This window comes from Odocoileus virginianus, chromosome 10 (assembly GCF_023699985.2).
Source record: "Odocoileus virginianus isolate 20LAN1187 ecotype Illinois chromosome 10, Ovbor_1.2, whole genome shotgun sequence".
Taxonomy (NCBI): Eukaryota; Metazoa; Chordata; class Mammalia; order Artiodactyla; family Cervidae; genus Odocoileus; species Odocoileus virginianus.
Window position 1 is genome coordinate 12,472,720 of NC_069683.1, and position 23,884 is coordinate 12,496,603.

A 23,884-nucleotide genomic window follows, 5' to 3' on the forward strand; every position below is an offset into this window, starting at 1 on the left:
CGACAGCGTCAGGGTTCTGGGCCCCGCACACTCCCACTGCACAATTTGCCTGTCACAAGGACACACGAACGGGGCTTGGGGTGCCCCTGTGTTCACCGAGAGTTGGGGGGCAGAATCTGTCCTGTTGGGTTGGTGCGGGAGGCGCTGGAGCCAGAGGAGAAAGCCAGGGCCACACATTCTCCTGGAGAGCCCTTGATCTCGGGAATTTGTCTATATTTAGCAGGTGGCCAGGCAGGGTGCAGATAAGGAGGGCCGGGAGAGGGGGCGGCCCCTTATATAGTCGGGGACCGGATCCCTGCTCAGAGTCTCTTCGGGTGGCCGTGCCTGCTCGGTTCCTGCTGTGACCTCTCTCGAGATGCCCGAGGCAGGGAAGAAGCCAGGTAGCTCCAGGCCTGGGCTGGGGCCGAGCGTGGGGCAGGGAGGGCTGGGGGCACCCGCGGCTGGGGGTGGGCCCAGGAATGAGCTTCTGAGGGGTTCCCAGGATAGGGGCTCTGTCCTCCTGGCTTCTTTTTCGACTCTCACTTTCTCCTCCTTATTGTTTTGATGAGAGTGAGGGTAAACCAGGGTCAGGGGCCCAGAGGGGGAGACAGCCAAGGCAGGAAGGCCCCAGGGCTGTTGCCCCACTGTCAGGATGCCGGGGGGCCCCTTCCCTGCCTCCATCCCCATCTTCTGCAGCAAGGTTAGGTCCCGGCTTGCCTTCTGGGGAAAGGCTGCTGCAGGAGGCCCCCCAGGATGGCTCCAGACTCGAGCCAGCAGTCTCCCTGAACATCTTGGATGGGCCCCTCCCCTCTCTGGGTCTCGGTTTCCCCAACTGTACAAAGAGGACTTGGGTGGGTCGATTCCAGTTCTGAGCGTCTCTGCTTTAGCAGCCTGTGCCGCTGTGGCCCCCACACCAGGCACGGCCCCCACACTGAGGTGATGCAGGCCCTCTGCTCTGGGAGAGGGTGGTCAAGAGGTCCCTGAGCCACCGCCAAGGGCGGAGAAAGTCACAGCCCGGAGTCCCCACCCTGGCCTTACCAAGGTTGTCCAGGTCGGGGATCAGCCCTCCAGCCCCAGCCCCCTCCCAGGCCAACTTTATCTCACTTGCTGATTCCCAGCCCCAGGCCCTTAGAGGACAATTTTAGCTGCGTCCAAGTAGGCAGAGTGCTGGCCCCTTGCCAAGGGCCCCCGTTGGTGGGGGCTGGGCTTCCACAGGCAGAGAGGGTGGGCTCTTCAGGGACACACCCAGCAAAATTCCTGTGTGGTGGGTGGACCACAGGCCTGGCTCTCCCACTTCCTGGCTGTGTGATCTTGGGTAAGTCACTTAACCTCTCTGAGCCTCGGAGCCCTCCTCTGGGGATAATAACTGCACCTACCTCATAGAGCAGTTGGAGCATTAAACAAGGTGATCCATGAAAGCACTCATCACCTTATTTAATAAGAGGGGATGTAGGAGTGGCGTGCAGGGGCAAGCCAGGGGACCCCTGCAAACTCCACTGGCCCCTCAGTCTCCGCCTTCAGCAAGAAGCCACGGTCCGCAGAGGTGGCCGCCGGCAGCCCTGCCGTGTTCGAGGCCGAGACAGAGCGGGCAGGCCTGAAGGTGCGCTGGCAGCGGGCGGGCAGTGACATCAGCACCAGCGACAAATACGGCCTGGCAGCCGAGGGCACGCGGCACACGCTGACGGTGCGGGACGTGGGTCCCGCCGACCAGGGCTCCTATGCGGTCATCGCTGGCTCCTCCAAGGTCAAGTTTGACCTCAAGGTCATAGATGCAGGTGAGCGCCTGGGCAGCCTTCCCTGAAGTTGGAGCAGCCCCTCCAGCTCTCTGTCAATCATGGCACAGGAGATGTCCTCCCAGTTTCTTGCCTTGGATCTGGGTGTGCCCTCAGCCGGCCGTGGCCTTTTCCTGTTTTCTGTAGCGAGACCTTTCTGAGTGTCCCCACGAGGCTCCCCGGCCCATCTGGGCCGTTCCGGAGGTGGGGGAAGTTCAGAGATGAGTCAGACATAACACTGACCTCCCGCTGGACACCCCCACATGGATGGGAACTTGGTGGGCTGGGTGTGCTGGCAGGGAAGCCCCTCGAACCTGTGGGCGTGTGCCAAGCCCCAGCCCAACCTGACGGGCTGGACCAAGATCCAAGCCTGGAAGAAGAGAAGAGGGATGTTCAGGCTGACCCTCTGAGATGAGGGGACAGACAGCTGGTGAGGGCAGGGAGAAGGTGAAACGCAGGCTGAATTGACTTCCTGCAAAGATGGGAAGGACCAGGGACAAGAGAACCGGTGTGTTGGGGGAGGGGGCTCTGGTTAGAAGCTGCTCCACAACCCTGGACCTGATCCCCTTCAGGGAAAGCGGAGCCTGTGGCAGTGCCTGCTCCCACCCCCGCTGAGGCCCCTGGAGCCCCTGGAGAGGCCCCGACCTCCGCCCCTGAGGTGGAAGGAGGCTCCCCGAGTCCCGAAGGTGAGAGGAGCGGGGCAGGGAGGCCAGGTTGGTGGGTGGCAGTGTCCCAGGGCAGGTCTCAAACTCCTCTGCCCACAGGGTCCAGCTCAGCGGCCCCCGAGGGCCCTGGTGCCCCTGATGACCCCATTGGCCTCTTTGTGATGAGGCCACAGGACGGCGAGGTGACCGTGGGTGAGTGTGGGTCTGCTGCCCCTGGGGTGAGGTGGGGGAGGGAGGCACAGGGCGCCCCCCAAGCCCAGACGATCACCCCTCTCCTGCAGGTGGCAGCATCACCTTCTCAGCCCGCGTGGCCGGAGCCAGCCTCTTGAAACCGCCCGTGGTCAAGTGGTTCAAGGGCAAGTGGGTGGACCTGAGCAGCAAGGTGGGGCAGCACCTGCAGCTGCACGACAGCTACGATCGGACCAGCAAGGTGGGGCCCGCGGGCACAGGGTCACGGGGGCTCACAGCGAGGGGCCGCGGGGAGCCCCCGGAAGGCCTGGGGGGCAGAGAGGCAGGGGGGCACTGTGAGACCCAAGCCACAGAGGAGGTGCAGAGAAGGGGCGTGGAAAGCCTGCAAAGCTGGCTGGGGGGCCAGCGGCACTCAGCGAGCTTGGGGAGGCTCGGAGGAGGGTTACTGGGGGGCACGGAAGAACATGGGGACTCAGAGGCGTGACAGTCTCACGTGTGTGCTCAGTCGTGTCCGACCTTTGCGGCCCCACGGACTGTAACCCGCCAGACTCCTCTGTGCATGGGATTTCCCAGGCAAGAATACTGGAGTGGGTTGCCATTTCCTCTTCCAGGGGATCTTCTCGACCCAGGGATCAAACCCACGTCTCCTGCGTTGGCAGGTGGATTCTTTACCACTGAGCCACCAGGGAAGTTATGATAGTCTCAAGGGGGCATAATAAAGCCTGGGGGGCACCAGTCAGTGAGGGTGCAGAGGCCCCAGATGGAAGGCTATCAGAGCTCACGGGGCCCTCGATGAGCACCCACAGTTCTCTACACATACGAGGAAACCAAAGCTTGAGAGGTTGCTGTTGGCGGTGCCAGGTCACTCAGAGCCGGGCCTAGAAGCTGTGCTTTGACTCCCAGCCTCTGCTCCTCCCATTCTTCCAGTCCTGGCCCAGGCAAGGGGGCTTCTGGAAGGGTAGGGTGGACATGTTCAGTTGTGTGGGCAGTGCCCTGAACAAAAATGCCTTTTTTGGGGGGGGCTGAACTGCGTGGCTCGCGGAATTCCTAATTGGGGATCCAACCTGGGCCCATTGCAGTGAAAGCATGGAGTCCTAACCATGGGACTGCCAGGAAACTCCCCCCAAATGCCTTATCCTAAGCGAATGCCACTTGCCTTGTAGCCACCCTTGATTTCTATTTCATCACCACCCTGTGCCAGCAGATGGCAATGCGTCTTGAGAAGGGGCCCCGTTTTTAGATATCCAAAACTGAATGGATTCACTTAAGCCCCGAGGGTGAAAAGGTCGGTGGTCCTCAGCCACCCCGTCTCCTTTAGGGTGCAGGGCCTCATGTCCTGGCCTCCAACCTCCCCTGACACCTTGCCTCCACAGGTCTACCTATTTGAGCTGCACATCACGGATGCCCAGGCCACCTTTGCCGGTGGTTACCGCTGTGAGGTGTCCACCAAGGACAAATTTGACAGCTGCAACTTCAACCTCACTGTCCACGGTGAGGGGCCCTCTGTGTCTGTGGGGTTCAGGCTCCCCATGGGTCCAGTCCCCACACCCGCCTCCACTTCCCAGTACTAAGGGGGATGCTGAGGCCTGACCATACGCCCGCTGATCACACGCCCAGCGCTATTCACACAGAGCATGCAAGAAATACGTCGGAGCTTCTAGAGTTGGAGTGGGGCTTGAGCTCAGATCTCATCTGGGGTCTTTATCATCTTGATGTCTGATGATTAGGCACTAGTGAAGAGGGGAAGGGTGAGTTGAGAGATGAGAGGGAGATGAATATGGAAGGTATTGGGGAACATAAACTGCGCCACATCCCTGGTTCCTTGACGTGGGCTGGGCAAGGCTCAGAAGGCAGGTTCCTGGGACAGATGCCCACTGTCAAGGGGTCACAGATGGGCAGGCCTGTGACACCAGGAGATCCCAGGGCAGGCCCCCTCTAAAACCTTCCCCCCTGACTCTCATTCCCCCTCTTTGAAACCAGAGGCCATTGGCTCCGGAGATGTGGACCTCCGATCAACTTTCCGCCGCACGTGAGTGGCCCTCTCTCCTCGGGGCCCGTGGGGGAGGCCAGTGCTGGGGTCTGTGGCCCCTTGGGGTCAGGGCCAGGATTATGTGAAGGCCAGGGCTGGGGTGGGATGTCGGGGGCACCAGAACTGGGGTTGATACGGGGGTCAGAGCAGGGGCATAACATAGGGACCAGGGCTTGGGGTAATGTGAATGGCCAGACTGAAATGGATGGGTGTGGAAGAGAGTAAGCTCCCCGGGCAGCTGAAAAACTTGAGTCTTATCCCCGCAGGAGCCTGGCTGGAGGTAGTCGGCGCATCAGGTACCCCTTCCTGTCCACCTGTATGGTGACACTGGGGGTCTGAGATGGGCAGGGCACACCCGTGCAGTCAGTGTCCCTTTCTCTCACTGCGCCCCCACCCCCACCGCAGCCCCTGCTCCCAAACACCTCCTATTAATAGTTGGCTCTGTTGTGGTTTTACTGGGGGTTCCTCTCCGTAGCGACAGCCACGAGGATGCTGGGACTCTGGACTTCAGCTCGCTGCTGAGGAAGAGGTAAGTCCCAGGGTAGCAGCTCCCAGAACATGTGGCTCCCAAACTCCGGCCCTGTGGTTTTCCAGCTGCGTGATCCCAAGCAGGTCGTGCATCTCTCTGAGCTGGTTTCCTTGTCCGTCAGATGGGACAGTCCAGGTGCAGGGAAGCGTCAGAGGGCTCAGCAAAGGTTACACCCCATGAACTAACATCCCCACACTGTTCCCATGACCAGCCTGCACTTGAGTCTGTGATAGCTCTTCTCAGTAGGCTCTGGAGACCCAGAAGTGGGAGAAGGCTCCAAAGCCTCAGGAATTGCCCACCTAGCCCCGCCCAGCACAATTGACTTGTGTCCTCTGTGTCCTGTCCCCCCCGCCTTGGACCCTGCATTACGGCCAGTGCTGCTTCAGCCCAGAGAATGAGCACTGGGGTCAAGTGCTTTGGGGGCAGCAGGGCCATCCCCACCAGGGCAGATGACAGATGAGAAGGCTGGAGATCAGACTGACCTGGGTGAGGATCTGGGCGAGGATCTCCACTGACTGGGGAGAGTCTCTGAGCCTCCGGCTCTCCTGACACTCACCCATCAGAGCTGAGGAGGAATAAACAAGGCCACGGGGGCCCGTAAAAGGAATGGTGTGAGTGCAGGGAGGAAAGTGGAGGTGAGGCCCCACGCGCTGTGCTTCATGGAGGGATGACCCATGCCTTTGTTACTGACTCCACACTTGTACTGAGTGCTGCATGACAGGCCAGTAAATCGAGGGACAACTTGTTGGGGCAAAGAATAGCGACTTTATTCAGCAAACCAGCAAACCAAGAAGATGGTGGACTAATGTCCCAAAGAACCACCTTACCCCAGATAGAATTCTGGTCTCTTCTATTGAAAGCGGGAGGGCGTGTGGCTGGTTATTGCAGACTTCTTAGTGCAATGCCTTGTTCTTGCAGCCCTCCAGGTAGATTTGGTCACAATGTTCTTGTAAACATCTCACAAGGCAATCCTTATCTTTTGTAACTTTTTATCTCTATACAAATGAAGAGTGTTCTAAACCTTTAATGGTCCAGTCAGGGAGACACAGCCTTGAGAATGGACTATCATATACTTTATGTTCAGGGTATAGACAACATGCTTTTACAAGGGTGCAGAGCCAGCTTGACTAAGAACAGGCAACAGAGCACAAGGGTTAGTGCTAAAGGCATGGACTCAATATTGAGTCACCTTTGTTCTTCTCTGTTCTGCCTCTAATGTGTACACTGCCTTTCTGCCCTACCTGGAGCAGCAGTTTACGGACCCCGAGGTGAGTGTCCCAGGAAGCACCCCCCGCCCCGCCTTATCACCCCTACTTCAGCCAGGAGCCCCTCCCAGTCCCCCACACTGAGCACCTAAGGCCTCATGATCCCCGGAACTGGCCCGGGATCCACTCCATTTCAAGCTGCCCCAGCAGAAGGGAAGGGTCAGAGGGGCAGGGGCAGCTTCCGCTTGGGGAGGGGAGGGGACGGCAACTCTGTCCTGGCCGCCGGGGCCCTGAGGGCTCGCCACGTGGACGCAGGCTGGAGGCCCCCGCCGAGGAGGACGTGTGGGAGATCCTGCGGCAGGCGCCCCCGTCAGAGTACGAGCGCATCGCCTTCCAGCACGGAGTCACCGACCTGCGGGGCATGCTCAAGAGGCTCAAGGGCATAAAGCGGGACGAAAAGAAAAGCACAGGTGAGCCGAGCAGAGCCAGGGCTGGATGAGGGCTGGATGAGCGCCTGCGCACACCTGCGCACACGTGCACGCACGGCGGGGCGTGGACGCAGGCACGTGCACGCAGAGCGGCGCGCGGACGCAGGGACGTGCACGCAGAGCGGCGCGCGGACGCAGGGACGGGCACGCGCGACGGCGCGCAGACGTGCTCACAGGAAAGAGCGGCGTCCAGCTTGACTCAGGGGCACCCGGGAAGGGACCTTTTGGGTGAACGTCCTCTTCTGTGGGGGGAAAAAGCAAGGTGCCCGGGTTGGCATATGGTCGTACAGAAAAAGAAAAGGGCAAAGTTAGCCCAGAGACGCCACAGGAAGAGGACAGAGCCCAGGCCAGCCCTCCTCTCCACAGCCAAAGCCAGGAGACCCCTTCCTCCCCCACCCGCCCTTGGCGAAAAAAGTAGACTGCTTGATTCTCCCCATGCCCCCCAGAAGGGGAAGAAACCAGTTTCGCCCAGAGGACACCCCGCCCCCCAACCCGGGAAGAGAAAACCCTGGTTAAGCCCCCTCATAGGCAAACAGAACAGGTGGGTGCAGGTGAGCGCGCCCGGCCCCCACCCCAGGTGGGTCAGAGGCGAGGGCTCAGGCCAGCCCTTCCCCATCACGGGCTTGACATGGAGGCCCTGGAAACCAAGTTGAGACAGCAGAGGCGCCTAGAAGGAGGGCATGAACCTGGGAGTTGCTGCAAAAACAGACTGGAGAGGAAGAGAAGGCCCATTTGTCCCATCACCCATTCTCCTGCCAAGCTCCTGCCTTTCTGGAAGCCCCGAACCCTAGCCCTGAGCTGAGCAGGTGGACCTGCTCAGTGGACCCCAAGGAAGGAAGACAGAGAGACAAGCAGCTGACAGACAGAGATAAAGAGACAGAGCCACAGCAGAGGCACAGAGAAATGTGGGGAGGCAGGACCTTGTCCACTGGGCCTGGGCCAGCCTGGGGAGCAGGGGGCTGAGGGTGGGGGTGCTCAGCCTTTCAGAAGAAGCTGCAGCCGGCCTACCAGGTGAGCAAGGGCCACAAGATCCGGCTGATGGTGGAGCTGGCCGACCCTGATGCCGAGGTGAAGTGGCTTAAGAACGGACAGGAGATTCAGATGAGCGGCAGGTGAGGGCGAGAGCGGGGCCTGGGGGCGCTGGGGCGGGCGAGGGCTGCTCCCCAACCCCGCTGTCCCCGCTCTCTCTCCGCCCCTGCCCTCGGGCCAGCTCTCTCTCCCTCTCTCTCTGTCTCTCTCCCCCCATTTCTCTGGGTTCTGACTCCCTGTCTCTCTTTCTGCCCGGCTCTTTCTCTGCTCATTTTCTCTCGATCTCGCTCCTCCCATCGGGAGTGCTCCACTGGCCTCTTCTGCTCCACAGCAAGTAAGGTTCCTGGAAGTCTTGGGGTGGGGGCACAGGGGTCCCGACGGGGGTTTGAGGGACACCCAGGGCCCAGGCGGGGCGTCCATGGGTCTCCTGCCCCCACCCCGGTCCTACCCAGGTACATCTTTGAGTCCATCGGCGCGAAGCGCACGCTGACCATCAGCCAGTGCTCGCTGGCGGACGACGCGGCCTACCAATGCGTGGTGGGCGGTGAGAAGTGTAGCACCGAGCTCTTCGTCAAAGGTGGGCCCGGGACCCTGAGACCCTGACGGGGGCCCCACAGAGCGGCCTGCCCATCTCGCTCCCTCTGCTTGACAGAGCCCCCCGTGCTGATCACGCGGCCGCTGGAGGACCAGCTGGTGATGGTGGGACAGCGCGTGGAGTTTGAGTGTGAAGTGTCTGAGGAGGGGGCGCAGGTCAAATGGTGAGTGCAGCGGCAGGGGGTCGTGGGCAGGGCCGGGGGCCTGGGGTGTCCCCAGAGGGGGCCCTGGCACCTGCTGCCCGCCCTCTGGCCAGGCTGAAGGACGGCGTGGAGCTGACCCGGGAGGAGACCTTTAAGTACCGGTTCAAGAAGGACGGCCAGAAACACCACCTGATCATCAATGAGGCGACACTGGAGGACGCCGGGCACTACGCACTGCGCACCAGCGGGGGCCAGGCTCTGGCTGAGCTCATCGTGCAGGGTGAGGCCCGGGGGGCCCCCGAGCCCCCCAGCCATGGACAGGAATTGAGCAAAGCCAGCATCGACGCCAGCATGGTCCTGGACATGTCACTTTAATACCTCAAACCTCCCCTTTCTCATCCGTAAAATGGGGATGCTGGGGTGACCATCGGGAGAGCCTTGGGAGGTTCACATGGGCCTGGTTAGCGTCACCCACCCGGGCGCGCTCAGGTTCCTTGTGTACACAGCGCCATCACAGGCGTTGCGCACACGCACGCACTCATGTGTTTTCACAAGCCCACGAGATCTCCGCAGGGATTCCCACCCACACACACCCTGCCCAGCTCACTGGCTCTGCCCTGCCCCCCAGAGAAGAAGCTGGAGGTGTACCAGAGCATCGCGGACTTGACGGTGGGTTCGAAGGACCAGGCTGTGTTCAAGTGTGAGGTGTCGGATGAGAACGTGCGGGGCGTGTGGCTGAAGAACGGAAAGGAGCTGGTGCCTGACAACCGCATAAAGGTGTCGCACATCGGGCGGTGAGTGTGCAGGGTGTGCTGGGGACAGGCTCTCAGAGACACAGCAAGAACCAGAGGCTGAGACAGAGACACAGAGGGAGGGACGGACGCATAGAAAAACAGACGGAAACAGAAAAAGAGACTAGCAGAGAGGTACTTAGCACTGAGAGTGAGCTAGAGACAAATACTGAGAGGAGAGAGAGGGGAGCAGAAAGGGACAGGCACACAGTCAGGACAGAGACAGACAGGAAACGGGATACACAGCAGTGTGGAGAGGCAGACGCATGCAGAAAAGGAGGGTCCGCTAGAGACAGGAGGAAGTCAGAGACAAAGACGAAGCAGTGAGACCGGCAGGCTGCGACCCCAGCTCGTGACCAGGGCAGGGCAGGGCGCCGCGGAGCACGGCTCTGGCCAGGGGCCCTCACTGTCTCCCACTCTCTTACTCATTCCCTGAGTATCTGGGCCAGCCCGTGCTGGGCCCAAGGTCACAGAGATTAATGTGACAGGCCCCTGCCCAGTCTCCAAGGGCCCAGCCAAGGGGACATGTCTACACTGCCTACCTCTGAAAGCAGGCAAGGGAGCAGAAAAATTCAAAAGCAGAGAAAGACAGGAGTTAAAAAACCATTTCTTTGGCTGTGCTGGGTCCTCACTGCTGTGCACCGGCTTTCTCAAGCTGGGGCGAGCGGGGGCTTCCCTTGAGTTGCAGTGCTCGGGCTTCTCACTGCGGTGGATTTTCGTTTTGAGGAGGACCAGCTCTAGGTGCAATCCCTTTAGTTGCTCCTCAGCATGTGAGATCTACCCGGACAAGGGATCGAACCCGTGTCCCCTGCATTGGCAGGTGAATTCCTAACCACTGGACCACCAGGGAAGTCCAAGAAAACACTTCTGCACACCATTGAGCCAGGGCAGGGTGGGGGCTCCCTGGAGCCCTGGATGGGGTGTCTGGTGAGGCATGGGGTGCGTGGCCTAGCAGGGTCCCTTGAGCCACCACTGCCCTGTAGGGTCCACAAGCTGACCATTGATGACGTCACGCCTGCAGATGAGGCGGACTACAGCTTTGTGCCGGAAGGCTTCGCCTGTAACCTGTCTGCCAAGCTCCACTTCATGGGTGAGCGGGTGCTGAGGGGCAAAGGGGCCCCTGCCTCTGGGCCCAGCCTGCACCCTGGTGCCACTTGCTCTTCCATCTCTTGCAGAGGTCAAGATTGACTTCGTGCCCAGGCAGGGTGAGTCTTGGGCCCCTGAATCCTGCCTCCCCCACCCCGCCAGGATCTCCTCTCCACTTACAGAAGCGAGGAGCCGGGAGTCGGGACCTGGCTCAGTCTGAGGCCCAGCCTCAGCTCTACCACTCCTGACCACGAGCCAGCTGCGGTCTGTCTCAGCCTCAGTTTCCTTACCTCTAAGACGGGGACCCCGATGTGGCTCCCTGATGGGCTGATAGGAACGATGACCTAAGGTGGTACATGTGAGCTTGCAGAGGACATCACAGTTGTGGGGTTTTATTATTAAACCTTTTCTGCTTTTAGAATTACCTCTCCTGCTTTTAGGTTAAACTGTAATCAGGCATTTTAGGATTTTAACTTCGGGAGAATCGTCCAGGCTGAGGTAGGCTCTAGGTCAGGGCTTTCCAAACAGGGTTCAGTAAGTTTGAGAAACCTTGAACCATCTGTCCTACTGCTTCTTGATTCAGAAAGTGCATTGGCATGTCAAAGGCTCTGAAAAGTCCTACCTAACTTGGTTTAACCCAGGGTTTCTTAAATATTTTCCGTGGAAACTTTTTTTTTCCTAGGAAGACACTGGTGTTCCCCCAAACACAATCTGAGAATCGCTATCCTAGGTGACCCAATGTTATGAACCTCCCTGGGAACTTCCTGGGGAGAAGACAGTGTTTTAGGTGTTGGTCAGGCAGTGGATACACAGGTGTATATGTTTGTCAGTACTTATTAAGCAGTACCTCGATAAAATTAATTCAGAAAATAAACCAACACCCAGGGGCGTGTGCTTCTTCCAGTTTTTTCTTTTTTCAAAGGCCTGGGGCCCTTTTCCTCTTTCTCTGACCTGTCCCGTCTCCCTGCCAGAACCTCCCAAGATCCACCTGGACTGCCCGGGCCGCGTACCAGACACCATTGTGGTGGTGGCCGGGAACAAGCTACGCCTGGACGTCCCGATCTCTGGGGACCCTGCTCCCACTGTGATTTGGCAGAAGACCATCACAAAGGTACTGTGGACCCCTCCCCCATGTCCCCATCTGTAAAATGGGTGCATAGGGCCAGCATGGTCCCCACCCCACCTGTGCATGCCCTACAGCTGGCTGAGAGGGTAGGCAGAGACACCGATTGGGGGTGCTTGGCACGGTTTCCCTCCAGGCCGAACCAGACCTTCCTCCTTCTCCCTCCCTCCTTCCTTCCTGTTCTGTGTCCAGGGGAAGAAGGTCCCAGCAGGTCCAGCCCCCGATGCGTCAGAGGAGTCGGGTGCTGGTGACGAGTGGGTGTTTGACAAGAAGGTGAGCGAGGCTGGAGGAGGCTCGTTTGCCTGCCATCAGTCTCTGTCCAGGTGGTATCTGCGCTCAGGCGAGGTCTCTGTGAAGGTGCTCCATCTGGCCAGCTGTGTTCCTGCCCCAGGCAGGGTCTCCACGGGGCCCTCAGGCCCCAGACAGACATGCTCACACCCTCCACACCCCAGGAAGTCCTCCGGACTAGGGGTCTCCCTAGCTCTTGTCTTCCTGGGCCCGCCTTGACTGTGCTTCCTCCCAGCGTGGGAGTGGGTCCCTGGCCCTTTTCAGTCGGAGGCGCGGCCGGGGCACTGCTCCTGGCTTTTCCTCCTCCTCCACATGCTGCTGCTTCCTCTGCCCAGCTGAGGTCTTTTGAGATCCTCACCGTAATCGTGTGAGGCCATGTAGATCAGACAGGGAACCTGAGGATGGGGCGGAGAGGTGATTGCCTGAAGTTCCCTGACACAGCGAGGGTCGTGCTCCGGGCAGGTGGTGGGAAAGGGTCTCGGATTAGACGCTCGCACAGTGCAGTTCCCACTCAGGCTGCGTCTCCCCAGCAGACCCGGGGCTGAGCTCCATGCCCATCTCAGGGCTGTCGGCGGCTGCAGGAACCCCTGGGGTCGGTCTGACTTGAGTCCCTCCCCCCCAACTCCTCCTCCCCCGCCAGCTGCTGTGTGAGACCGAGGGCCGGGTCCGAGTGGAGACCACCAAGGACCGCAGCATCTTCACCGTGGAGGGGGCCGAGCAAGAGGACGAGGGTGTCTACGTGGTCACGGTGAAGAACCCCGTGGGGGAGGACCAAGTCAACCTCACGGTCAAGGTCATCGGTGAGGCGGGGGTCCAGGGGAGAGCGCAGGGGGACCAGGGAGGACCCATCCGTTCAGTCGTTTGGCCTCTCGACGGACGGTGCGGGCCCCTCTCAGATCTGTAGAGCGGCTTGGGACTTGGACTGGGGGCACACAGGCAGTGAGGGGCCGTGGCCAGTTGAATGCAGGCTGGTGACCTGATGAGAACCGCATTCTGGAAAGATGGCACTGGGCTCCAGGGGCATGGGGGAGCCTGTGGGTTAGGGTGGTGAGGGGATGGGCGCCGTTGCCCTGGCTGGGCAGGGCGCAGGAGGGTCCACTCCCCCAGATGTGCCGGATGCTCCCGCGGCTCCTGAGATCAGCAAGGTGGGCGAGGACTCGTGCACGGTGTGCTGGGAGCCCCCAGCCTATGACGGCGGGCAGCCAGTCCTGGGTGAGCTGAGGGCACGGGCCCGAGCCCCGGGCAGGGCGCGTGCGGCCGGGGGCTGAGCTGCAGGCCGGACCAGCGCACCTGCCTCCCCTCTCCAGGCTACATCCTGGAGCGCAAGAAGAAGAAGAGCTACCGGTGGATGCGGCTGAACTTCGACCTGCTGCGGGAGCTGAGCCACGAGGCCAAGCGCATGATCGAGGGTGTGATCTATGAGATGCGGGTCTACGCGGTCAACGCAGTGGGCATGTCCAGGCCCAGCCCTGCCTCCCAGCCCTTCATGCCCATCGGTGAGCCCCCCCGGCCAGGGCGCAGGAACCACAGCTGCCCTGTGGGCTGCGTTCACACCCCTCACCTTCCTTCATTCCCGCCGTCTGCCAGGTGAAGAAAGGGAGGCTCTGAGAAGTAAATGACTTGTTCGGGGAGCCCAGCTGGCAGGGGGTGGAGCTGAGACTCACCTCTCCAGCCTCACTTTCCACATCTGTGAAGGGGTAATGACAATGTCTGCTTCACAGAACTGCTGTTAAGATGGAGTGAGAGCATGCAGCTGGAGCGTCTGGCATAGATGGTTCTTTTCCCCTGTTCCCACAGGGGAAACCCCCTCTCCAGCGGGGTTTGTGAACCGGGGAAGGGGTGAGGGCAGTGGGGTGCTGAGGGTGTGATGGGTGTCTGTCTCTAGAAAGGGCCTTGGACCAGGAACCAGAGATGGGGTTGCCGAGCCAGCGCCTTTGTCCCCAGGAGGAATATTGAGTCGTGGGCTCCCCCAAGCCTCAGTTTTCACATCTGTATAATGGGGGGTTGAGAAGTCCCCAGGAGGAATGTCTGGAGTCATGGTCTCCCCCGAGCCTCAGTTTCCACATCTGTATAATGGGGGTTGAGAAGGTAGAGCAGCCCCCGAGGGTGTGGCACTCTTGAGGACCCCTGTTGGTGTCAGGACCCTGAGTCTAGGGGCGGGGCGGCTGGTGGTAGTGGGGCAGACACAGGGAGGGGCACGGTTTAGTGAGATGGCAGGAAGATGCCCTGCGGAGAAGGGCTCAGGCCTCCCTCTTGAGGAATGACAAACGGCAGCCCACTCCAGTATTCTTGCCTGGAGAATCCCATGGACAGAGGAGCCTGGTGGGCTACAGTCCACGGGGTCGCAGATTAGGACATGACTGAGCGACCTCACTCACTCACTCACTGTTTTCTCAGCTCACTTGTACAATGCCAGGAGACTTCCATGTTTTGGGCTAGTTTTCCCTTAAATTACATCTATAGCATCTCCTACACCGTCTGACAGAAGTGACTCCTTCTAAGCATGTTGGTGTTTTGAGTGTCTTTTTAGATCTTTCTTCTGTAATTGCTGGTGCTATTTGGGTGTGTGTGTGTTTCTGAGTCTCTCTAGAGACATGTCTTTTAACGAAGCTGGGATATTTCTCGAGTGCTTGAAGGCCAGTGGAAGGGGGAGGGTTTCCCTGGATCTTCAGCTTCGCCGACTGGTGCAGCCTCGCTCAGACTCCATCTGCCTCCCCTCTGCCCAGGCCCGCCCAGCGAGCCCACCCACCTGGCGGTGGAGGATGTCTCCGACACCACTGTCTCCCTCAAGTGGAGGCCCCCCGAGCGCGTGGGAGCTGGAGGGCTGGACGGCTACAGCGTGGAGTACTGCCGGGAGGGCTCCGGTGAGGGCGCCCCCAGCCCCCAGGCTGGCCCCCATCCCCCTGCTGGGCCCATCAGCCACCAGGGAGGTGGACGGCAGGGTGCGGACCCTGCTGGCCTTGCCTGCTCACCGCCGCCTCCACCCTTCCGCAGGCTCGGCGTGGGTGTCCGCCCTGCCCGGGCTGATCGATCGCACATCGCTGCTGGTGAAGGACCTGCCCACGGGCGCCCGCATGCTCTTCCGTGTGCGGGCGCACAACATGGCGGGGTCTGGGCCCCCTGTCACCACCAAGGAGCCGGTGACCGTGCAGGAGCTGCTGCGTGAGTGCCCCTCAGGCAGCGAGGTGGGGGTGGTGGGGAGAGCCTGCCAGAGATGGCCGGGCAGCCCCTCTACCCCCCTCTACCCCTGGCCTGCACGTGCGGGAGGGGCGGGGCCTCCCCCGTGGCTGCCCCTGTCATTCCCAGTCTGGAGCAGGGAAGGCGCAGGTCGTTGCACCATCACTGTCAGCTGTTCCGTGGGTCTCGAAGCTCCATCAGGTCGGCCTTCTCCACGTGCTCAGGACAGAGCAGTGAGGTCACTTGGGGTCAGGTTGGCCCCTGGGGGGATCCACTTTTCGTTAGTCTGTCACCAGCAGAGTGGATCGTTGAGGATCTGCTGCTTAGCTGACAGAGGAAACAGCAGGGTGCATTGAGGCGAAGGCCTAGATTAGCATCCTGGCCTGTGACTGACTAGCTGTTGGACCTTAAATAAGCCCCTCACCCCCTGGTCCGTGCCTGTGTCGCAGTGTGAGGCCGTGGCAGCAGGAGCTCTGTGACCTTTGGGGCCGGGGCTGGGTGGCGGGAGGAGAGGGGGGCCCAACCGCGGCTCTCCAGCCTTGTTCCCGGCCTGCAGGCCCCGCCAAGCCGCTCTCCTGTGCCCACAGAGCGGCCTCGGCTGCAGCTGCCCAGACACCTTCGCCAGACCATCCAGAAGAAGGTCGGGGAGCCCGTGAACCTACTCATTCCTTTCCAGGTAGGGCTGGCTCCCGTCCCGGCACACTCGCGGGTTCTCAGCAAGGTGGAGGCAGGGGCCGGGAGGGCGGGCCAGGCTTGCAGCTGAGCTGTGCTCCCCCGCAGGGCAAGCCCCGGCCTCAGGTGACCTGGACCAAGGAGGGGCGGCCGCTGGCGGGTGAGGAGGTCAGCATCCGCAACAGCCCCACCGACACCATCCTGTTCATCCGGGCCGCGTGCCGCGCCCACTCGGGCACCTACCAGGTGACGCTGCGCGTGGAGGACATGGAGGACAAGGCCCAGCTAGTGCTGCAGATCGTCGGTGCGTGGCCCTGGGGCTTCCCTCCGAGCCCGAGCCCCTCCAGTCCCTGAACGGGGCTGCCGCTTGTCATCTTGCAGGCTCGGGGCCTCTCTGGGAGGCCCAGAGCCCCTGCCGAGGATGGCAGGCCAGGTCCTGGCAGGCAAGGGGGCCCCTGGAGCCTGGCGTCCCCTGCTTGTACTGTCAGAGGCGTGGGCTTCCACCTGAGTCTGTCTCCTGCAGACAAGCCAAGTCCGCCCCAGGATATCCAGGTTGCAGAGGCGTGGGGCTTCAATGTGGCTCTGGAGTGGAAGCCGCCCCAAGACGACGGGAACACAGAACTCTGGGGGTACACGGTTCAGAAGGCCGACACGAAGACCATGGTGAGCTTGGGGGCCGGGCCCCATCCCTGCCCGGGCCCAGCTGCCCTTCCATGCCCTTAGGCAGGGCCCTCCTTCTCTCTGCGCTGGTTCCCTCCACAGTGAGGGTGCAGATGACGGGTGCCCGAGAGAGGCCCTGGCAGCGAGTAGGGCCCACCTCAGGGGACCCTCCCTTCCCTCCCAACCAGGAGTGGTTCACCGTCCTGGAGCATTACCGCCGCACCCACTGCGTCGTGTCGGAGCTCATCATCGGCAACAGCTACTACTTCCGGGTCTTCAGTCACAACACAGTGGGGCCCAGCGACAGAGCTGCCACCACCAAGGAGCCGGTCCTTATCCCCAGAGCAGGTGCTGGGCGGGGTCGGGAGGCAAGCCTGGCTGGGTGCCACCCTCTGGGTGCTGAGTTCTCACCCCCACAGGCATCAAGTATGAGACACCCAAGTACAAGGCCCTGGACTTCTCCGAGGCCCCCAGCTTCACCCGCCCGCTGGTGAACCGGTCGGTCATCGCTGGCTATAACGCGACCCTCTGCTGCGCCGTTCGGGGCAGCCCCAAGGTATGGACCTGCAGGCGCTGGTCCAGGCTGACCCAGGAGAGCGACCTGTGGGCCCCCACCCTCCAGCAGTGCTCCTCCCAGGCTGGCCCTGCTTCCTCGCCCCCCCGGGGGTCAGGTCCCTCCGTGAACAGGACTGAGACGGTCCTGCTGGCTCTGTTTGTCCTCGGCCTTGGCCGTAGTTTGGGACTCACTCCAGGGGGAGCTCAGAGGAGAAAAGAACGTCTTGTGTCCCTCAGCCTGAGAGCTCCCTCCCGCCCTCCCATCTGCAGCCCAAGATTTCCTGGTTCAAGAATGGCCTGGACTTGGGCAAAGATGCCCGCTTCCGCATGTTCAGCAAGCAGGGAGTGTTGACACTGGAGATCAGAAAGCCCTGCCCCTTTGATGGGGGCGTCTATGTCTGCAGAGCCACCAACTTGGAAGGCGAGGCCCAGTGCGAGTGCCGCCTGGAGGTGCGAGGTGAGGAGCCACGGGGCCGAGGCCAGGTGCCCCGGGGACGCTGGGGTTCTGCCCTGCCGCCCTGGCCCAAGCTGCCGCCCTGGCCCTTGCGGGCGGGACTGGCCCCTACACGTCGTGCCAGAGCCGCTCGCTGAGCCTTCCCGGGGGTGGGGGCGGGGCCACACGTGGTGCTCGAGGTGCAGCGGATTCAGCATGGCCGCCTCCTCTCCCGCAGTGCCTCAGTGACCGGGCTGGCTCCCTGCGGATGGCCAGGTATGTGCTCCAGATCGCCTTGGTCTGGGGCAGCCACCAGGAAGTGGGCTGCAGGAGGCTCTTAGGGTTTCAGCCCGGCGCATTCAGACGGAACCTTACTACAGGTGCAGCTGGAGCCGGCCTGCATGCCAGGAGCCTGGAAGGAAGCTGGACAGGCCCCCTTCCTGCTGCTGGGTGTGTGTGCAAGTGTGTTCACTGGAGTGGGGGGGGGGGGGCACCCGTAGGGCAGCAGTCACGGCGAGCGGGCACATTCTGACCTCAGAGCTCCATGCGGAAGCTCTCAGACCCCTGTGTGGGCTTTGGAAGTGATGGCTGGGGACAGGCCTTTCTGGCCTGCCAGTTTTCTCAGCGTGTAAAGGCAATAAAAGATCAGTGCAGCCACCGAGAACTGATTCTTCCTGTCCCAGGTGCCTGTTTTCACAAGAAGCGTGGGGAAATTTATATTGAAAACCAACTGAAGGCAGGTATTCTTTCTCCCGGATGAATTAAGTGAGGACCAGCATAGGATCCTAAATTCACAAAACATGAACAGAAGGAACTTAGTCTCCCTGACCTTCAGTAGACACTGACGAGCTGTGACAGAGCAAAGTGTATCATTAGCAAAAGGGCCAGAAACCCCAGGCTCTGCCGTCTTTGTCCTGGTGACCGAGGTCACGGTAGCCCGGTGAGGGGTAGTGATGGACGTTTGTGTTTCTTTGCCCATAAGGCCTGGGGTGGAACTGTCCCAGCTGCTTTGTGGTCCCAGTAGGCAAAGAGCCTGCTGCCCACCCACAGCTGTGTTGCACGGGGGGAGAGGGTCCTGTCTGGAGAAGACGGAACCAGGAAGGTGTATGGGCCAGGGCCCTACTTTGCTTCCCCTTTTCCGCCAGCAGTTGGAAGCCCATCACTGATTTCCTTTTGGGAGGAGGAAGCCAGCAGCTTTCAGAGGTGCTCTGATAAGAGTGGGTTTTTCCATGCTATAGGAAAAAAGTTTCAGGAGGCTGGTCCAGGGTTGCTTCTCGGTGTCCTGCCCCACCTCAGACACTCCTGGTCTCCAGGCCCTGGGGGAGGCCCTGGCGCAGTCCCGACACCGCCCTGGGAGCTGAGACCCAGCCTCCCTGTCAAAGCCGGAGCACAGCCACCCGGGGGCTCCCCTTGGAGCAGGCCGCGGGGCGAGGTGGGGCGGGCACAGCCTCACCTGCCTCCGGCAGAGGGTGCCTTTGTGGAGTCCGGGGCCGGCCCTCCCCGCACCCGGGCTGATGGGCCTCACTGAATGCACGGCAGCCAGGAACCCGCAGGGAGTTCAGGACATTTATTTCACATTCACACCTCTGTACAACTTCTATAAATAGTGTGGAGCCGAAGTATTTATAGTCCCTCTGCTGCCCACTCCCAGGCTCGCCCGCCCTCACACACGAGTGGGGCCCGGACTGGCCCTTCCCCACCGTACCTGGCTCCGGGCGGGGCAGCCCGCAGCCCCCGGGGTCTCCTGCCAAGGCGGGCAGGCCACAGGGAACCCCGCCGCTCAGTAATGAAAGTGGGTCGGCGCGGCCAGCTGCGGTGGGGGGGCGCGTGGGAGCGGCTGCCGCCTGGGAACTGCCTGGGGAGCAGGGCGTCCCGCTGCCTCTGCCGCCCCCGACCCCTCCAGTCCCCACCCACCCCTCGCCGAGGGCGGGACGAGCCGAGGCTCCCCCAGCTCCCCGGGGCTGCCCTGGAGAGCCACGCCGTCACCGACGGGAACCACAATACAGACGTCTCAACGGCACGCGGCAGGGGGCTTGCACTGCGTGTCCTCAGGAGCCACTGGCCCAACAGGCGCGCGCGCGCGCACACACACACTCACTCTTGAGCCCTGAGGGGACAGCAGGCTGGCCTGGGGGAGGGTTGGGAGGGGGAGAGACTAGCTCATCCCCGTGGGACACGCTGGGGGACACACGGAGCGCCTCTAAGCTGCGGCGAGAGGCCCGCGGAGATAGCGCCGGGGCAGCAGCGAGGGGCAGCCTTCGGCGCGCCATCAGCTGGAGACGGGCCGGGGCGGGCTCCGGAGGTCCGCCTCGCTGCTGCGGGCCGCAGCCACGTACGAGAAGAGACACAGCACAGAGTAGCAGATCTCATGGGCCTGGGGGGAGAGAACCAGCCGGGTCAGCGTCCGCAGGCGCGGGCTCTGCCATCCGCACTCGTGGACGGCTGCCAAGTGGGGGCTCCCGGCCTCCAGCCGGAGGCCCCACTCCGCGCCAGCGGCACCTCTGCCTCCAGACCACGCTCGCCTGCCTCGACCACTGCGTCGCCCCGCGCCCTGCGAGGCCCGCCCCCCTCCTGCTGGAGTGCCCTGGGAGCCCTCTGCAGACCGGCTTGCGGGGCTGGCAGCACACTCACCATTGGCGTCTTGTACTTGTGGCTCACCACTTCTTTAATTTCAGGAACTAAAACCGGACGGGCAAGAGACAAAACAAGAAAGTTCAAAACTTCAGAGCAGTGATGCCACGCTCCCCCAGGCGGCGGCGCCCGGCACAGGGTCCCCTTCCCTTCCGGGCCTCGCCCAGCCCCTGGGAGCGAGGGGACGCTGGCCCAGATGCCCTGAGGTCTGCAGCTCGCCCCGCAGGCAACGCCCCAGCCCAGCGCAGGCTGGCTCCGCCCCGCTGGCCGCTGCTCCGGTCCTGGCCCCCCAGGACCACGGCGGGCGCGCCCAGCTTTCTGCCGGTAGAAGAGCAGTTTCCTAGCCTGTGCCTCACCTTGCTGGGACCCCGAGTGCTCAGCCCCCTGCCCACCCCCACCCTCCGGCCAAGTCAGCAGGCGCCCTGCGCTCCCAGCCCCGACGCCGGAGGCTCCTGAGGCGGGACGAAGCAGGGCCGGGACACTAAACCCACCAGACTTGGGAGTTTCCTTCCCTGATGGCAGGAGAGGCCCAGGCCTGCCCGTGTGAGGGAGAGCGTCAGAGGGCCCTGGAGCAGAGACGCCGAGCAGGAGAGACAGGCGAGGACAGCACCCGGGGGAGTGACGGGGAGCGTCAGGCAAGATACACACAGGTCACAGCCCAGGGGCGAGACTGGACCCCCGGCCCCAGCCCTGCGGGGCTGCCGCGCGGCCGGAGCAGGGAAGCCGGTCCCGGCCTCAGCCCCAGACCAGGAGTGGGGGGGCGTCACGCCCCCAGGGGGCCCCTCCTCCTCCTGGCCCCGGGAGGGGAGTTTGGGGCCCAGAGTTAACAGAGAGTAAATACACTCGTCCAAGGTAGAACAAGGAGCCCAGGTCCTTCTCCTGAGCCAGAAGACCCCCCCCCGCCCCCCGAAACATCTCTCTGGCAGAAGAGAGGAAGGCGTACAGAACCGGTGAGCCAGCGCAGGGGGTGGCGGGTGGAGGACGTGGGGAAGGAAGGGGCTGGAGGGAAGGTTAGAGACACGCTGGCGATGGGAGCCTGCCCACCCGCCGCAGGGCCCGAGGCGGCGGGCGGGGGCCTGGGGAGGCAGCGAGGCGAGGTCACTTTACCTGCTGGAGAACGAAGGTTTTCATAGCAGCGACGAGGGGCACAAAAGAGTGAAGCGCAGACACAGCAGGGACTCACAGCCCCAGGTGAGAACCCAGACACCGCTCAGCCCTGGGCGTGGGGGGGCCTGGCTCCCGGCTATCCTGCTGTCTGCCTCTGCGGCTAGGCCTGCCTGCGCCCCTGAGCGCCCTCCTCCGGCGGCGTGGCCCCGGGGCGGCTGGATGAGGCGCTGGGCTGCTAGAGGGACCGAGGCGGGCTACGCGAGCACTGCTGAGCAGGGCATGGCTCAGCCGCTCTGCCCCCAGGACTTTCTGACTTCCAGCTGGTCAGGCCCAGCAAGGGGACGCGCGCTGGCTGGAGGAGCCCCGCAGTACCAGCGCTGAGCTCTGGGCCGGCGTTAAGCCGCGGCTCTGGGGCCTGTTCTCTGGCAGCACCAGCTAGCCTTCCTGCCTCCCTTCTCTTGTCCTCCCTACACTCCTGCTTCTCCTGACCTCTCTGCAGAGGCGCTTCTTCTCTGTCTCTAGTCCCTCCTCTGGAGCTCCGAGGTTTGAGTTACTGCCATGTGAGTCCAGACCTAAGAGCAAAATAGTGTAATTACCAAATTCCTCCAGGACAAAGACGCCTCGGACTGTATTGCACTTTTTAATGTGATTCAGCTCTATGAAAACCTGCAAGAGAGGGAGGGAGGGAGCGGTAAGGCCCAGAGGCTCCCCCTCCGCTGCAGAGCCCCCTCTCCCGGCTACAGCCCCGAGCCCACACCGGAAACCTGTGTCCCGAAGGGAGGGCGCGAGAACCCACACACACACAGCTCAAAAGCGCCAAGAAGCGAAGACAGCAGAAAGGGCAGTACCTTCCGCTCCTGGCCGGAGGAGAAAGCATGGGAGAGAAAGGAAGGTGTTAGTTTTACCGGTCAAAGCCAACCCCAAGGCCCCTCTGCCGGCCTGGGCTGCCTGCCCGCACCCTCCGCCCGGGGCAGCGCTGGCAGGACCCGGCGCCCCGGGGCCCCCCGCCCCGGCCCCTCAGCGCTCCACCACGCCATGCGTCCTCCTCCGGCACCGAGGGCTGGCACAGGCACAAAGCTCTCCTCACACTGGCCTGGGGGAGGTGGGGGACATCTTCCATCAAACGGGATCCAGGTGCTCCCCGGAGTGTGTGGTAATGGCAGTGACAGCCGCCACTGTGAGCACCCACTGGGAGTCCTGCACACACTGTCTGTCTGTCCCTGCATCTCCGGAGTGGGGCGTCACACACAGGTGTGGGGCCACCCGCGTCTCACAGATGAGGACGCCAAGGGTCAGGAAGGGGTTTGCCCGCGGATAACAGCTGGGATCTGAATCCGAGGACATCCTGACTCCAGAGGCCACGCATCCCCCCCCCGCCAGGGGGCCACCGCTTCCTCCACTCCAGCTGACTGTCAGGAGGTAGAAGATGGGCCCCGAGGCCAGGATCTCAATGAGAGTCAGGGTCTGACCATCTCTCTCCTGGGGCAGAGCCATAGTCCACAGACCGTCCTGTACACACTGTGTAATGCTTAGACGCAAGGTCAGCCTGGGGCGGGTGCTGGGGGCAGACCAAGGTGAGGGTGGGGCGCATTCACTGAGACCGTTCTTCGGAAGGTGAGGCTCCGGGGCAGGCCGCAACCCTCAGGTGCAGTCTGAAGCCTGGCCCCCAACAACTGCTGGCGCCTCTGTGGTCCAGAAAACCGCTTAAGTAAACCCTCTGTGGGTGGACCGTCAGGTCTCGAGTATACTGTTTAATGCACGACCGTGGCCCAGAGTGAAAGTGCTTCTGCACGTACCCTGCCTGGAAGCTGGGCAGCTGCTCCCCACCACACCGAGCTGCCCTGAGGGGCTCCTGAAAGAAGAACTAAAATGGAAGCGGGGAGGGAGCCCCTGAGTCCAGGCGTTCACAGCACACTCGGGTCTGGCTCAGAGCCTCGGGGAGGGCAAGGGAAGGCACTTGTGTGAAGAGTCAGGACTGGGAACGGACCTGGGATGATGCGCGGGCCTCAGAAAGGAATTAGCTTAAGGAGTGTCCACTGAGAGAAAACGTAATGCTGAGTTAGAAGACCAAGAGGAGAAACGGTCAGCTCCTACGGTGGAACCACAGGGAGGGCAAGATGGATCCGGAAGTGCTCCCCGGTGGGAGGCGGGCGGGGGAGTGGGGTCTGCGGAGCAGGGAGGAGCGGGGCGCTCAGAGGAAGGAAGAGAGAGGGAAGGACGATCAGCAGGGCGAAAAGACGAATTTACACACACACTCACACACGCTTCGCGCGCACCAGAGGACCAACTGGCCTAGACTCGCACAGCGAAACCACGAGCAAAAGCACACCCTGGAGCAAGGGAAGGCGACAAGGGCTGGGGGACGCTCCCACTCACACTGAGCTGAGTCTCCCGCCGCGGCCCCCTGTCCCCACCCCCCTGCACAGCCTCCCTGCTGCAGCTTCGCGGGGTGGGGGCGGCCAGTGTCACTGCGCCCTCCCCACGGATCGCCCTGTGGTCCAGCTGCCAGGATGCTCTCACTAGCCCCGGAGGCCTGGCTCGTGGTCGCGGAGGGGGTAACCTGGACACTGGACGCCTGCAGCGCGGGGGCTGGAAGCCTCCGGCCACCACTGGAACCCACCTGGTTGTGCATGAACTTGAGGTTGATCCCTTCGAGGGTGACCTGCAGCAAGCCACCCTCACCGGTCTTCAAGTCCTGCACGGGGAACTCGCCACCCAGCTCCGGCCCTGTGGCGAGGG

General features: G+C 62.2%; 2 protein-coding genes across 38 annotated transcripts in view; one reads left to right on the forward strand and one right to left on the reverse strand.

Annotated features, from left to right (window-relative positions):
- The first annotated feature begins 355 nt into the window (after positions 1 to 355).
- On the forward strand, positions 356 to 18,071 carry MYBPC3 (myosin binding protein C3). The gene is made up of 32 exons (XM_070472796.1): positions 356 to 380; positions 1,488 to 1,754; positions 2,324 to 2,437; positions 2,516 to 2,608; positions 2,698 to 2,846; positions 3,979 to 4,096; positions 4,586 to 4,634; positions 4,901 to 4,930; positions 5,110 to 5,163; positions 6,414 to 6,431; positions 6,684 to 6,838; positions 7,836 to 7,968; positions 8,338 to 8,462; positions 8,538 to 8,643; positions 8,736 to 8,902; positions 9,251 to 9,416; positions 10,397 to 10,503; positions 10,589 to 10,618; positions 11,471 to 11,610; positions 11,815 to 11,895; positions 12,551 to 12,710; positions 13,018 to 13,122; positions 13,218 to 13,406; positions 14,637 to 14,774; positions 14,905 to 15,072; positions 15,675 to 15,763; positions 15,868 to 16,063; positions 16,283 to 16,422; positions 16,608 to 16,767; positions 16,839 to 16,975; positions 17,245 to 17,431; positions 17,646 to 18,071. The coding sequence occupies exons 1-32, from the start codon at positions 356 to 358 to the stop codon at positions 17,654 to 17,656; spliced, it is 3,807 nt and encodes a 1,268-aa protein (XP_070328897.1). The 3' UTR covers positions 17,657 to 18,071.
- An 888-nt stretch (positions 18,072 to 18,959) lies between these two features.
- The window catches only part of MADD (MAP kinase activating death domain), a 40,729-nt gene continuing 35,804 nt past the window's right edge, over positions 18,960 to 23,884 (reverse strand). For 15 of the 37 annotated variants that reach the window (XM_070473036.1, XM_070473041.1, XM_070473044.1 and 12 more), the window contains 5 exons: positions 23,766 to 23,872; positions 21,994 to 22,002; positions 21,742 to 21,811; positions 20,039 to 20,085; positions 18,960 to 19,781 (listed from right to left, as the gene is read on the reverse strand). In XM_070473036.1, coding sequence (XP_070329137.1) covers positions 19,677 to 19,781; positions 20,039 to 20,085; positions 21,742 to 21,811; positions 21,994 to 22,002; positions 23,766 to 23,872 — 338 coding nt within the window. In that variant the 3' untranslated portion in view covers positions 18,960 to 19,676. Of the gene's footprint in view, positions 19,782 to 20,037; positions 20,086 to 21,634; positions 21,718 to 21,741; positions 21,812 to 21,993; positions 22,003 to 23,765; positions 23,873 to 23,884 lie in introns of those variants that run through there. The other 22 variants (XM_020871222.2, XM_020871193.2, XM_020871215.2 and 19 more) reach the window with 3 other exon arrangements.

What these genes read in the sequence shown, in the direction of transcription:
- MYBPC3 (XM_070472796.1), top strand. Translation starts at nt 356, where the DNA reads ATGCCCGAGGCAGGGAAGAAGCCAG. An exon ending in TGCCAAGCTCCACTTCATGG is followed by an intron (nt 10,504 to 10,588) that starts GTGAGCGGGTGC and finishes CATCTCTTGCAG; the next exon opens with AGGTCAAGATTGACTTCGTG. An exon ending in GCTAGTGCTGCAGATCGTCG is followed by an intron (nt 16,064 to 16,282) that starts GTGCGTGGCCCT and finishes TGTCTCCTGCAG; the next exon opens with ACAAGCCAAGTCCGCCCCAG.